Below are 14803 nucleotides of genomic sequence, written 5' to 3'. Positions count from 1 at the left end.
GGAGGCTGTCGATTTGTATTGTATGCATGTGTTGCCCAAGAAAGGCCGTACTCACCCCCACACATAAGGCTCCAAACAAGGAATCAAAGGGGCTCCTTGGGCACCGCATTTCATTTTTTGTTTAAGAGAGGTGAGCTCTGGTGTCAAGGCTAGAGATTTGAGCTTTAGTCATAAGTTAAAAAGTTGGCACAAGGGTTGGGAAACACTAGAAACAGCATCCACGTTCTCCTCACCTCCCCTTTCCTTCCTCCAGAATTGTTTTTGTACGTTTTGTTTGGCTCACTATGTACATGTCACATTAGCCCAATCTCCAAGAGATGCAAAGGATCTATACGGTAAAACTTCCGGCTTTGCCATGTTCCAATGTCAACACAATTGAACTTGTGAAATATTTCCTTTTCTATTCGTTGGAAGAAAGTGGAAATCTTATCACAATGGCATTAGAATTTGACATCAAGAGTTTAATACAGTGAATAAGATTTTAGCTATAATAATCTGCTTTGCATGGTAATTTGTGGCCATACTCAAAATTATGATATCACATAAATTTATGTTGTAAACAGTAATTGACCACCTGTCCATGTTATCACATTGGGTAAGATTCATAATTGTGGTTGTCGGTACCCCAGGACTGGGGTACCCCCTCTTGCTGTGTCTAGGCAAGGGCCTTGTAGTTGTCCTTGACTACGTCCAAACAGCCGGACCCCTGTGGTCCAGAGTCCTGTTCTCCCGACAACGGTCCCGGACCTGTCTCACGGCTGGGAAAGGTCCAGGAACGCCGCGTGTCCCGGAAGAGGCAGGTGCTCAACCCGAACAGCCGGGGCTCCGGACCTCCCGTGGAGTCCGGACCCCCGCGGAAGTCCCGGACCCCTCATGGGGTCCCGGACCCCCTGTATAGTAGCCGGACCCCTCACTAAGGGAAGAAATCGACACCCCGTCTCGAGGTGGTCCGGAGCCGCCATGTGTCTGCAAGATATGCCCGCCTGGTTTCCATACTAAGGCTCACCTACCACTGCATTCATTGCGGTAGGTGGACGTCCGCATTGATGTAGCAGAAGCTGAGGCGATTCATTGACCAAGGAACACTATTGATCGCGTATTACCAAGACGTGTAGTGGAGCCGCTGGCGCCGCCCGCGCCGCGCCTGTCAGTCTGCCCAGACAGATGGATACGACTGCTCTGCTTCACCCATTATGACACCTACATAATAGCCTCAGCAGGCCACGCCGCAAGCTACGATACTCCAACGGGCACCTAGCTGACGGGACAAGAGAAGACTCCCCTGAGTCAGAGGGGCGGTGGGGTATGGAAGCATATCGGAGAAAAAATTCATAACTACTGTAGCCATTTAAGTACTCCGCGCAGTATGCTGCACAGTCACGTTGGGCCCACTTGTCGGGGCCCCAACGTCCTATGTAACCGCACCCCTTGGTCTATAAAAGGGAGGCGCCCACTAGAAAAAGGCAGGCTGGGTGAAAGCCAAGACCGGGCAGAGGATAGGTTCATACACAACCAAGAACAATACTTCTCCTAGTGGACGTAGGGTATTACGCTCCGGCGGCCCGAACCACTCTAAATCGTGTGTTCTTGTGTGCTTGTCTCAAAGCTAGATCAGCCCAATCGCCAAAGTACTTCCCCGAGTCCTCCCTCACTGGGAATAGGCGGGTGCGCTCCGCCACCCGGCTGTGGGTACCCAAGAAATCCCGCGACAGTGGTCATGCAAAACTTTTATGCTGCTGATTCACTTGTACCAATTTTGAAACAGAGTAGTCAACTATAAAATTCTTTTAAAAAAGGTATTGTTCGTTTCAGGATTAACCTGGTGAAACTATCAATGGAATTAACAGACTTATCTATCACAGCAGCTATTGAAAAATTTGATTGGGTCGACTCCAGGAAATTCAATGGAATGCAAACCTGGTACAAACTGATGTTGCAGCCCCTTCCAATGAAATCGCAAAATCAGATCCCCTTTTTGAAGTATAGCATCTCAACACCTACAACAGCAATTACGGAACATGTTCTAAATCTGATTCAAAAAGTAACTACACATGCCTATAACTCTGTCATAAAGCAAGGTGCATTCCATGATAGTGCCATAGATTAAGGAGTCAATTGTCAAAAGCCCTATGTCATGCTAATATATAGCCCCCCTCTCCTGGTTGTCTCATTAATACTTCTTTGCCCACTAACCCCCCCCCCCCCCCCCCCCAACACACACAAACCATCAATCCTTCACAAGCGTTCTAATAAGCCTCTTCGCTCGCTCTCTCTCTCTCTCTCTCTCTCTCTCTCTCTCTCTCTCCCCCCTTCAAAACTCCCTGCCTCATCCAGCCCGGAACACACACAGCACCAGAGGGCTTTTCACCTACATGCATGATCATGGTAAGGACTCTAACCTTCTTCATGCTATCTTGTGAATTCTCATATGAATTCACCATTTACTGATGCAAAAACTGTTTGGAATTTCGCAACATCAGCAGGCAATGTGGAAGCCGGCATGGTTAGAGGCCCTCAACACACAGAAGTTCTTCGTAGCATGCTCCTTCCATGAGCATGCAAAAAAGAATGAAAAGAACATCTGTTGCCTTGACTGCTGCACCAGCATCTGCCCGCACTGTGTGGCAGCACACCGTGTACACCGGCTCCTGCAGGTGCGGCGGTACGTCTACCACGACGTTGTTCGGCTGGAGGACCTTGAGAAGCTTATTGATTGCTCCAGCGTTCAGGTACATCAATTATGCACAGTGCATGTGTACATGCGAGTCTGATAATTGTTGTCTGAGGTTCAATATGCAAGAAGACTTATAATTCTGTATCAAAATGGTGCAGTCTTATACTATTAACAGCTCTAAGGTCATCTTCCTGAAGAAGAGACCGCAAAATAGGCAATTCAAGGGGTCAGGGAATATCTGCACCTCCTGTGACAGGAGCCTTCAAGAACCCTATTTCCACTGCTCACTGGATTGCAAGGTGATTAACTCAAACGAATAAGCAATGGTTGTTCACTGTTTTATGTGTCTTTATCTAATTGAATTATGGTGGCTGAGAAAATTATACAGTACAATTCATGCTAAATGAGAGGAGGAGAACAATTATGCTCTAAAAGGTACTTAGCTAGAGAAGTATCTGAACTTGTTTTTCATGCAATATCCATGTCAGTATGCTTGTACCTCAAGAAATTCCACAGGGAATTAGGATAGCAATATAAACACAAGTTGGAAGATTATGACAGTAAATTTGTAGAAAAGGGTTTTTTTTCTTTGTAGAGACATGAAATGCAATGAATCTCACCATGAGTTTTCTAAAACATGCTATGAAAATTATTTGACAATCTCCATCTTTTTCAGGTGGAGTATATACTACGGCAGAAGAAAAATTTGTCAGCATACTTGCGCCCATGCAAGACATTGCAGCTTGGACCTGACTTCTTCATTCCTCATGATGCTGATGATGACACAACTCACTCCACCCTCGTTGATGTTGATGAGCCCATGGGATCATCGGACTCTGAGAATTTGAGTGCACCATGCACAAATTTTGTCCGGAAAAAGCGGAGCGGACCATATATTTGTGCACGGTCTGCAAATAGAGTGTCTGATGAAGACATGGCCACAAATATGAGCAGAAGAAAAGGGGTTCCTCATAGATCACCTTTGTGCTAATAAAATCAATAATTATTTTTCCATTTTCTTTACCTTTTGTGTTCTTTATCTCTTGGACTAAGCTGGTGCAATACTGATGGAATTTTGTCTCAACGGAATCATGTGATTTTAATGTACATCACTAGAGGCAATTGTACTCAAATTCTTCAAGTAGATGCACCAGTTCATATATATGTATGCTTTAACATAGTTCATGTTATCCCCTTTTCAAACGTTCTTTAAGTATGCTGTTCTTATTGTCCATAAAACCAAATGGTGTCCATAGTTTTTTTTAGTAGGTCATTAACTATGATTAAATCTGGACATCGTATCCATTATGCCATTGTTCTTAATGCTTGACATGCCTACAACTACATCCAGTACTAAACATAAAATTATTGGCATTTACATAAATTCAATAGCCAAGTCCTAATATGTAATTTTGTATCTAACATTCTTGACATGCTTACAGCTACGAGTTTATAGTTTTTCCCTTTTGCATTCACATTCTGAAGTTGCGGACAAAATAGAGAGGTTCTTTGAATTGTTTTAATGTTTTCAATGGAATGCAAAAGCATAGTGGTTAAAATTTCGTCATGCATAATCAACAGCATATAGTGAGCGAAATATTTTTAACACAGACTCAAGTCTAGCAAAAAGTACTGCATGTTTGCTATATTATTAATTGTTACAATTAAACAGAAATAAGAGGAAATAATTAGTGCAATTATGCATAGCAGGTTTAATAAAATGACAAGTCATGAAACAATCATTACGAACCAAGACTTTCCCGCTATTCCTTGTTTCCAAAAACATCTTTTATTTATCTCAAAAGTTCGTGATGCAATGTAGTTGCACATGAAAAATGCAACTTAGATGCTAAAAATGGCATCCTAGAAATGCCTCTTGTAACAGATGTAAGCCTCCGCTAGTTATATATGTCCATAGGCAAGGGTGTGTCAGAAATAGCAAAAAGATACAGTTGTTAGGTCAATTGACAAAGAGAGCAACTTTCTCCTACCAAACAGAAGTTTGAGAAGTTTTTAGTTCACCTTCCATTGTCCACTATCCTTCCAACAACCAAATGGTTAGAGGAAAAGGATACAAACTTATTGAGATTACAACAGTTTCCATGCAAGCAATCGTATTGTAGCAAGACAACACAGTCGGATCTTGTTTTGCTTCGCAGGGAAGCATTAACAACACAAAGTTAAATAAACTTCAACCATTGGAAGCTGAGCAATTCTAGATTTAACTAATGAAGCCTTCAGTGATGCCTACTCAGATCATCTCGAGATCAGAACATGAGACTAATATTTTTTTCCATGCACCTCGTGATATGATTCGACACATATAGCTGGAAAGCTCGGGAAGTGCACTCGTGCGCGTCATCGACTAAATATTATAAGCACAGTAAGATAATCTAGTGTTGATTAAAACAGTGAAATCTTTGTCATCCTCTCATGATGATGATTATTAAAAAAAGGATTGGCCTAGCTGTAGGTACCCTCTCCCTCTTGACTTTGACTAGAACCAAACAGCCTTTTCTCTTGAATTTTCTGCAAGCATTTGCATTTCAACCACCGTAATTTCTCAGCACTGTCCGGTGTGTTGTCGCTGCTGTAATCTCAGACGCATGCACTATCTAGTTTGATGGCAGATCTCAAATTCATGCAATTAGTAATTGGGGTATATTGTGTATTATAAAAGAACAATTTCATATGTCACATTCAAATATCACCAAAATACGGTTATGGGTGTCTGTTGTATTCATTTGGGAAGAGGAAACAGCTAAATGACAATTGATCATGTCATGTCGGGGATGTGAAGCTAGGGTCACTAAACCACTCTGAGCATACCAAATGGGTGTTGTACTCTTTCTCAATTCAAGTTAGCATCAAACAACACAGTTAAACATGTTTAGTCATGTTTGGACAAATCAGGTGCGCAAAACAAGAACTGTTTCTAATAGTAAAAAAAGCAATAATAATAGTCCAGGTAGCAAAAAAGCAGCACAAATCTCAATAGATTCGAAATTTGTTGCAAAGAACCAGCCATGATCCACTAAAACCTGGTGAAGTGGTGATGGTAAAAGGAATAGCTCCTAGCAGCAAAAATAAGAAAGCCATGAGATTTGAACCGTACTGTGGAGTATTTGGGACAGAGAAAAACTGCAATGTCTTTAAGTCTAAAACATTCAAGGATGGAGTATGCAACTAAAGTTATTTCCCTTTGAACACAACAATTTTGCAGTGACCATCTACTCACAAAATACTAATTTGATGATGTAATGGTTCCAACTAGTATGCAGTCATGGTAACTCAACCAAACATGCTTTATTCCATGGTTAATTCTTCTAATGAATGTGGCAGATGAAAACTTGAACAGAATAGGATGACGCAAATTTAGAATTTAATCTGCCTGGGCAGGTCTGGGAAAACTCAGAATCATGGCTTCTGATAGAGGTGGTGGGGTCGGAGGACTTTAAGAGTAAGCTGAAGAAGTTGGTAGTTCGTCTTGCAGACCAATTTCCAGGTGTGCTATATAGTCTAATCAGATACCTAAGATTGCAAGTGATACCCCCCCCCCAAAAAAAATTCCTACATAAGTCCTGTGGCCCACCAGGTCCTTTTCCTTGAGTGTGCAATTTCAATTTCTGGAACGTCTCTACAAAGGAGTAGCAATTCTAAAATTACAACCCTTTCCACCATTGTTAGAAGGTATTGAGAACTAAAGATCTCAGCAACTTACATTAGCTGAAGTCAACTAAATGCATTTATTCGACAAAAGCCCATGCATGAACTCAAATAGTCAACTAAACTAAGAAGTTTTAGCATTTCATATTCTAGGGATGCTCAGTCAACTAATAACCATATGATAGATGATGGCTCCGAAGAAGATTGGTGAAGATCTCCAGATGTGCTGATAAGCTGGCATATTGTGAATATTAAAACCAAGTAAAATTTATTACCCACTAAGAACTCGCAAGATGAAGACCGGGCATATCATCTATTATCTGATAACTGACAAGTATGAAGATTACAGTGATGACCAAGTTTCTTTTACATGGGATCTATTTAACCATTTCCCACCCACGATTTCTTTATCACAACAGATATCTATTTGACATAATTAGCAAAGCTCTAGAAATATGAGATAAGATATTGATTGATTTGCCTGTCTGAGGGTCAGGATTAGAACCCTTTTATAGGTGAAAAAAAACTTGCACTCTTTGAACATTTGAATTTCTTACCTAGAATATGCACGAAGTCATTGGTACATAGAAGATGATTAAGCAAAGTCCAAACATAAGAAATGAGACATAGATATCAACCTGGACGTCCAATCCCAGTCCCCAAAGCATCTGTCCATGTCAGTGGTCCGTAGAAAGCTGGAGATGTGAACACTGAACAGCACACTGGCGTCTGGAAGCTCTATTCTGTAAATATCAGCCTCCATGCCTTCTCCCCAGCAAGACTATGAATCCTAAAAGAGAAATGTCAAGGATTCATCAGGCATAAATCACGACCCGTGAATCTGTGAATGGTACACGAATGTACCTGCAAAGATGATACAATTCTTCACCATGAGAAGCCGCAAGACAAACAGTAACTGCTATGAACTGAGCTCATCCTCTCAACGCCTAAGCAAGTTTCAACAACGACGAGTCGAGGACACTAACATGAGCAATCACTGCTTCAATACGGGAACCAGAGGTTGCACATCCAAAACTTCCAATCCTAGGTCCTAGCACTTCCGCGCCACCGCGGTGGCATTACATCGAACACTTGGAAGAGCTTCTAGAGCAACGCTCACCTTCACTGCTTCACCAACCTTCCCAACACGATCGCCGCGCAGCAACTAAAGGGTGTAGGGAGCCCACGGGCCCCCTTCCGGAGGAGGCATCCCGGTGCGCGCCGGCGGCGGCACAAGGCGTGGCCGCTTGCCCGCCGTGGCGGCGGTTCTGCCTCTCAGGATCGTGTCGGCTCTTTGGTCACTGACAAGTGGGGCCACCTACCCGTCGAGCAGGTGGGGCCGTGGGGGGAACAAGGAAGTTGGAACACGTTTTTCGGAAAGGCCCCCCTGGCTCCCTGGGCGTTCGCTCTCCGTGTCCATTGGAAACTTTCGAAAATACCCCTGGCGATTTCATCTTCGCCGTCGCCGCTCTCCTCCGGCCATGGCCACCGCCGGCAAGCCCGCTGCAGCCACGCCCTCCACATCCTCCCACGCGCTAGATTCGGTCCACTTCTCCTCGGGGAACCCCCGCATCGAGGAGACCCGCGGCGTCGTCCTCCTCCACCCCGACCCGCCCGCCGCCTCCTCGCCTCATCTCCCGGTAAGCCACGCCCTCTAGGGTTTCCGTACTGGTATCACCGTGGATAGTGTTGTGACCTGATCTCCATATCTGGCTCGTGCGCGTGTTGTAGGTGGGGAGGAAGCCGCGTGTATGCGTGCTCGCGGTGCCCAACCACATGACCTACGCCGACTTCTGCCGCTTCTGCGGCGCCTTTGTCCCCCATACACTCGAGATGCGCATTGTCAGGTGCCTCGCCTCGCCCGATCGCTACTGCAATGCTTTGCTTACCCTTCATAAGGTTGCGTGCTTCCTTAGAAATCAATCGGTCGAGTTAATTTGCAGCCTTAGTTCCCTCAATGCTGTTGAATTCTATTTATAATACTTGAACCTCCAAATTGGCTGACTTATAATCCTATCAGAAAGAATTGGCGGACTTGATGTGCTGGTTTGATTTCCATGTACGTGGGTTGGAGTGTAATTGATGGTTATGTTGCAGGACTGATGGTGCAGAGGACCAGTATAGTGTTCTTATAAATTTCAACACTCAGAACTCCACAGACAACTTTTATAAGCACTTCAATGGGAAGCAGTTCTCTTCACTGGAGGTCTTAGTTGTTTTGACTCTGCTGAACCTAGCATTGTGTTTATTTCTCCTGATGCTGTGATTAAATTTTACAATGGATTGATTGGAGGTTGATATTGTGCAGGGGGATGTTTGCCATGTCCGTTTTGTGGAAGATGTGCACTACACTCAATTGATTGAGCATGCACATAGCTCAGTTACAAGCTTGGCTGAGCAACCTACATGTCCAGTATGTCTTGGTATGTCTGGTTGTCTTAAACAACTCTACATTTTTGAAAAGAAAATTAGAGTAGAGTGCTCTGTTCCGTTTGATGATTGAAACTTTGAAAGCTCATAACCTCTCTTTGACTTTTCTCTTGTATTGCATTGAAATGACTAGAAATGTTCAGTACCTACACATTTAACCATGATTCCTGCTTGTACAATGATATATTGACTAGTTGATGGTGAAGAGAACATTTGTGATCGTGCCAAGTTAGATGTAGACTGGTTAAGTGAAACCTGATTTTGACACATGCATTTGCTATCTCTGCATTCCATAAAGGAAACTTGGGCCATGTTTTAAGTTTGTGCATGATGATGTGGCTGCTGAATCTCAGACACTCGTTCCAGTTGATCGATAACAATTTGTTGTGTTTGATAGCCTCTCTGTGTCTTTGACCTATTTCTAATTGATAACAGATGGTTTAGCCATGCTTAGAAATATGTAAATTTGGGGTTTTCCACACATATCGTGTTTTAAACAGGCTTACTATAATCTAGGAGGCTGGGATTTTTTCCCGGACGTTTCCATAGTTTGTTGCTTTGGCAGTCGCAGTACATGCAACTTATAGCTGTCACATGTAATATATCCATTATTCTTTTTGTGTTCACTTCACAATATAGAAGCTCGGTGCCATGTATTTTATCAGCACACTAGTATATTTGAGCTAAACAGGGTGATCTTTGAAGTTTATGTTGGTCACAGCATCTATTTGTTTTTATCTTTAAATAGAACGACTTGACCAAGATCCTGGAGGCATTCTCACAACAATCTGCAATCATTCTTTCCACTGCTCGTGCATATCAAAATGGACAGACTCATCATGCCCGGTAAGAGAGTAAGATGGTTTATTACTTTATTTAGTTAATATGTTTTTCTACATTAGTTTACTAACTTCAGTATTATGCTGATTGTGCTATTATGGTTTCCGTATTTAAATTCAAAATGGAGATATGAAACCCAACTATGCTATCAGTGCCTTTGGGAATATCTTTTCTCCCCAAGTTAGAAGTATCTCAAATTTGCATTTGCTAGCAAATGAATTGGATTTGAACTCTATTGCTAATCTCTTTTCCCTGGCTTCAGAATAAAAAGCATATTATGCCATTCTTTTGTGCACACTGGCAGCATGAGAAGGTTGTGTTTACATTAAAAGTATCTTTCAGGTCTGTAGATATTGTCAGCAGCAACCAGAGAAATCCATGTGTTCTATTTGCGGAACTTCGGAGAATCTTTGGATATGTGTAATATGTGGCCATGTTGGTTGTGGAAGGTAATATATTTCGGCCTTGTTTAGATCCCAAAATTTTACACCCAAAAACGTCACATCGAATGTTTGGACACATACATGGAGTACTAAATAAAATCTATTTGCAAAACTTTTTGCACGGTTGGGTTGTAAATCGCGAGATGAATCTAATGAGGCTACTTAATTCATGATTTGCAACAGTGATGCTGCAGTAACCATCTGCTAATTATGAATTAATCATGGATTAATTAAGCTCATTAGATTCGTCTCGAGATTTACAACCCATCCGTGCAAAAAGTTTTGTAAATAGACTTTATTTAGTGCTCCGAAATAGTAAGATTCTCTTCTTCCAAAAATTTACGCCAAAAAGATCTAAACACACCCTTCATGTTCTTCCTGGAAATTGTGAATTTTAATAAATAACTTATGTAACCTGATTGCTGGAGATGTTCACAGGTACAAAGGCGGCCATGCTATCGAACACTGGAAGGAAACTGAACATTGCTATTCACTTGAATTAGAGACACAGAAAGTTTGGGACTATGCTGGGGACAACTATGTCCATCGGCTTATTCAGTCAAAAACAGATGGAAAGCTAGTTGAGTACAATTGCCATGGTGGTCACACAGCAGAGAACACATGTTCACTATGCAGTGGTGATGCCGCAATGAGTGAAGCTCTACTGAACAGTAAATTTGAAGCTGTAATGTGTTAAGTACATAATTTCTTTTGTTAATTGTTATACAATACCATCTTGATAAACTTCTGCGCGCCTTGCATTACAACATTGACTTGCCCTCTTTTAGATTGTTAACATTGACTTTCCCTTCTTTTAGATTGTTGAAGAGTACAATGATCTTGTCACGTCTCAGCTTGAAAAGCAAAGAAATGTAAGTTAATACCTGTATATGCTTTTCTTAATGATACTTATTATTATGCTAGATGGTGTCTTTATACTTGGTAGACTGCTGTATACAAAGCCATGTGATTTCTGATTTGGTTTTTGTGCTAATGTAGTACTATGAGTCACTTCTATTAGAAGACAAAGAGGAAACTGAGAAAGAAATTGCTGCTGCTGTTGAGAAAGCTGTGAGCATAAAAGTCCAAAAGTTGGAAGCAAAGATTGAGAAATGCACAGAAGAGAAAAGGTTTCTTGATGAAGTAAGCATTTGAGTACTAGGCTACATGCTAAAGCTAAAATGCCAAATCTGAATGTTAGTGCTTAAAAATTGGTGTTGCCTGGGGACTTTCATTTGTTTCATAATTGCTTGGATTGTGTTCTTTTCCTCAGGTTAATGGCAATCTTGTCAAGAATCAGGAGAAGTGGATTGAGACAATACGAAAGCCACAAGCAAGGTAGTTTGTTTGTTGTGCTTCAAATAAACACAATCAATCAGTTATCATTGCTTCTTGTTTGATGCAAACCTGACATTATTTGAGTTATAGAATATGGATCGGCAGAATACTGTGTTTTATTGCTTTCCTGATAATTGATCCTCATATTTCTGGTCAGAAATGCCATGGGCAGCTCAATTTGGTATAGACCCACTAGCTTCCATATGTTCTCATGAGTCATAAGTGGCCATTTGTTGGATTGTGTTCTGTTTTTTTTACTACTGTTGCAATTGTTGAACACAATGGTCATATATAAATTTAGAAATTAGAACATACACTTTTTTTTTCATCTAAAATGGCATAATTTTATTACAGGGAGCAAGCTACCCTCAGATTGAAAGATGAAAAGATTGAAAAACTTCAAGAAGAGGTTAGTATGTTTCAAGTATGGTCTCAGAATGTGTGATATATTCATGTTCTGTTTTCTGTCATTTCAACCAGTGATCTGCTATGCAGAATGTGTGATATAGTTTGTGGTTCGCTGCTAATTGATCTGCTGTTCTACTGTTACAGATAAGAGACTTGATAGCTCACTTCGAGTGCCAAAATGCCATTGCACAAGCTCCTGACTTGATCTCAAGCGATATACAAGGGGGAACGATTCTTCCTGTAGCATCCTCGGCATCGTCAAGCAACAGCAGCAGAAGCAGCCCTGTTCGTGGCACGATGAACGGGAAGCTGAAGTGAGATCTGCACTCTCTGCAGGCTGCACTTATGTGGATGATGTTTGACTGTTGGCGACCTAGATCATAGTTCGTTACGGTAAATAGTAGCATACATCTGTCACCTTCCTGATCTTTCTGATGTGTTGTCGATAATTGATGCTAGCATGGTGTGGTATTTTATTTTATTTTTTGACTTCTCAACTTCATATAACCAGAAATTCCACAGTTTAAGTACTTTGTGAAGCTAGGCCCGCAGATTTTGATTCACGCTAGGCCCGCAGATTTTGTGTAACATGATTGTACTCTCGTGCGGACTGTTTACCTATGGCCAAAGTTTCTCCGCTGGCAGTGATGCAGGGAACGCGAAAGGGACCTGTACAATTGCGAAGCATTGCCCCCCCAACCCAACCCCCCCCCCCCCTCCGTGGTAACGTGTGAGACTTGCCCGTGTCTCTTTGTTCTATGCTGGTGGCGTAAAGCCACGGTTTAGCGTATTCCATGGGGGCACCTTCGATTGCTACCTTATCTTTTCTGATGGATGTGGCATCTGTAGTTTGCTCGTGAAGAACTCCTTGTTAGTTTTTTTTACCCCAGTTTTGAGTTGTAGTTATGTGGCCTTGTTTTTCTGGTCTTCGAAGTTTGCATTTGACCTGTCCCTCTTTTTTCTTTCTTTAAAGACACACACCACGACCGTAGGTCGAGCTTGAGAGCAGTTGCACGGCACAGCTTCCACATGTGTCCAGCTGCAGCGAAAATGGAGCTCGTAATCAATTAACGGCCGTCAATCAGCGATCAAGTGATTCTTTCGTTTGCTCACAAATTCACCCAGCTGAAATTTGCCAAATTTCAAGCAAGTTTGCCTGCCGACCACTAACCATAGATTTGTCAGAAACAAGAACATAACAATAGGGCAGAGGCAGGCACTAGCCGAAACTTGAACGGCCAATCTGACAGCTAATTCCATGGGCGCCGAATTCTTAAGGCTGACCAATTTTTCCAAAAGAAAAAAGAAAAGAAAATCATTTTAAGTACAAACCAGATAACTCCCAGACGGGCTCAGCCATGCGGGCCCCGCCCATCGGGTCGCTATCCGAAAACGAACTCCGCTGCCATTGCACGAGGCTCCCCAAACTACCCCTGCATCCACCCCGCCCCACCTGCAACGCCACCTGCGAAGCACGCCCGTGGCGCCGGCGCCGCCGCCACATTATCTCGCTCGGCAAGGGAATCCTTTTCCGTCGTTCCCCTCGCCTCCTTCCACCCTGCTACTTAATCAGCGCATCGCCCGCTCTTAACCATCGCCGTTCTCACCTTAAGTCCTTAACCAAATACGAGTAGCTGATCAAGAAAGCGAGGCTACGAATCACCACCTGCCGTCGTCTGACCTGCCGCGGCGACCTGATCGACTGGGAGCAGCTGAACGTGCACGTACGCCGCACTTGTCGCGTCGGTGCTTGATTGGGAGAAGATGGAGGCCGCCGCATCATCGTCGTCGTCGCTGAGCGCGCTGCTGCGGCACAGGCTGCGGGCCACCGTGCGCCGCTGCTTCGGCGACGGCGAGCGGATGCGGTGGCGACGGCGCGCGGGCGTCGGGGAGTTCCTGTACGACCCGCTCAGCTATGCGCTCAACTTCGACGGGGGCGACGTTGACGGCGAGGAGGCCCGCCGGCGGGGTCGCGTCCTGTACCAGCGGACATTCTCGTCGCAGCTCACGCCGGTGCCGCGTGCCGCCGTCGAGGCCGCGTAGCGCCTCGCTCGCCTTGAGAGCTTGGCGGAATGGCGGTGACTGATGAGATCGAGTGCTTGTGTGCAGAGTGTCTATCTATTCGCTTTTCCCCGTATCATGTTTTTGATGACAAACATAGCAAAGTTGAGTGAATGTTCTACATTATTATCGATCAAATTTATCAAGATTTCGGAAGAATGATGATCGAGCTTGAGGTTAAAAACCCAGTTAAGAAGTAATTAAGAACGCAAGAATCTCACTTTAAACACGGTGGAATTGTAAACTAAAAATAATCAAACATGAAAAGCCCGTGCATGTGTCTTGAACAGGCTTAAAACGTCGTGACTCGTGACTCGTGACGGAGAGTGACTGACCATTGGAACACCTGGTCGGTAGATACATGGCCTCATCAAAATCCTGCTCCCGGTGTCAACCATTTTCGGTCGGCAAAAGAATGGTGCTCGCGAGAGTACTCCAAACAAATTGGTTGTCGCCCAAATTCACCCAACCAATGCTTTACTACTACTACCGGAGATTTTGATTGGCAGCAGCAACAACATTTTTTAACCAAGTGAAAGCCAAAAAGATTTCTACGTGATATAAGTTGGAGCTCTGGCAATAGCCAAAGTTTGAAAAACCATCCAATGTGCGCCCAATGCTTAAGGCTAACCAATTCTTTAAGAGGAGACTGCAAAAACTACCTTGCAAGTTTCTCACTCCAGTCAGCGGTTGTCGCATGTCTTAGACCAGTCTTAGTGGGACTATCATAGTAGTGTCATCAATATTAAATTTACTGACATGACAAAGTTTTTATACAAAGAGAGGATGGAGAATGTCATGAAATATGAGAGAAGTGTTATCACCATGACACTCGGTGATGACACTCCTCCGGCTCGATTATTTAGTTTATGATCTTGGTAACTGTCAACGTAATGAGGACGGGTGCCCATAACCCCGGACTTATATGCGATTAAACAAGATA

At 43.2% G+C, this 14803-nt stretch overlaps 3 protein-coding genes across 4 annotated transcripts; all 3 read left to right on the top strand.

Annotated features, from left to right (window-relative positions):
- The first annotated feature begins 2239 nt into the window (after positions 1–2239).
- On the top strand, positions 2240–3836 carry LOC120654871 (protein RGF1 INDUCIBLE TRANSCRIPTION FACTOR 1). Of its 2 annotated transcripts, XM_039932554.1 has the most exons (4): positions 2240–2385; positions 2481–2729; positions 2833–2973; positions 3351–3836. In XM_039932554.1, the coding sequence occupies exons 1-4, from the start codon at positions 2377–2379 to the stop codon at positions 3663–3665; spliced, it is 714 nt and encodes a 237-aa protein (XP_039788488.1). In that variant the 5' UTR covers positions 2240–2376; the 3' UTR covers positions 3666–3836. The 2 variants fall into 2 exon arrangements, with proteins under 2 accessions (XP_039788488.1, XP_039788487.1); XM_039932553.1 differs by lacking the exon at positions 2240–2385 and having other exon boundaries at positions 2401–2729.
- A 3836-nt stretch (positions 3837–7672) lies between these two features.
- Positions 7673–12362, top strand: LOC120654870 (BRAP2 RING ZnF UBP domain-containing protein 2-like). Its single transcript, XM_039932552.1, has 12 exons — positions 7673–7980; positions 8072–8187; positions 8438–8546; positions 8649–8763; positions 9519–9616; positions 9953–10059; positions 10492–10738; positions 10872–10925; positions 11053–11196; positions 11327–11391; positions 11746–11800; positions 11944–12362. Exons 1-12 carry the CDS (start codon positions 7822–7824, stop codon positions 12115–12117), a joined length of 1443 nt encoding a protein of 480 aa, XP_039788486.1. The 5' UTR covers positions 7673–7821; the 3' UTR covers positions 12118–12362.
- A 686-nt stretch (positions 12363–13048) lies between these two features.
- LOC120653918 lies at positions 13049–13986 on the top strand. The gene has a single exon (XM_039931586.1). It carries the CDS (start codon positions 13564–13566, stop codon positions 13840–13842), a length of 279 nt encoding a protein of 92 aa, XP_039787520.1. The 5' UTR covers positions 13049–13563; the 3' UTR covers positions 13843–13986.
- The last annotated feature ends 817 nt before the right edge of the window (positions 13987–14803 follow it).

This window comes from Panicum virgatum, chromosome 1N (assembly GCF_016808335.1).
Source record: "Panicum virgatum strain AP13 chromosome 1N, P.virgatum_v5, whole genome shotgun sequence".
Classification (NCBI taxonomy): domain Eukaryota; kingdom Viridiplantae; phylum Streptophyta; class Magnoliopsida; order Poales; family Poaceae; genus Panicum; species Panicum virgatum.
This window is presented reverse-complemented; position numbering and strand designations above follow the sequence as displayed.

Excerpts from the sequence above, each read along its gene's own strand:
- LOC120653918 (XM_039931586.1), top strand. The coding sequence starts at position 13,564 with ATGGAGGCCGCCGCATCATCGTCGTCGTCGCTGAGCGCGCTGCTGCGG.
- LOC120654870 (XM_039932552.1), top strand. The coding sequence starts at position 7,822 with ATGGCCACCGCCGGCAAGCCCGCTGCAGCCACGCCCTCCACATCCTCC. Across the intron at positions 8,188-8,437 it reads CTCGAGATGCGCATTGTCAG|GACTGATGGTGCAGAGGACC; the intron begins GTGCCTCGCCTC and ends GTTATGTTGCAG. Across the intron at positions 10,060-10,491 it reads GGCCATGTTGGTTGTGGAAG|GTACAAAGGCGGCCATGCTA; the intron begins GTAATATATTTC and ends AGATGTTCACAG.
- LOC120654871 (XM_039932553.1), top strand. The coding sequence starts at position 2,448 with ATGCAAAAACTGTTTGGAATTTCGCAACATCAGCAGGCAATGTGGAAG. Across the intron at positions 2,730-2,832 it reads TTGATTGCTCCAGCGTTCAG|TCTTATACTATTAACAGCTC; the intron begins GTACATCAATTA and ends AAAATGGTGCAG. Across the intron at positions 2,974-3,350 it reads ACTGCTCACTGGATTGCAAG|GTGGAGTATATACTACGGCA; the intron begins GTGATTAACTCA and ends CATCTTTTTCAG.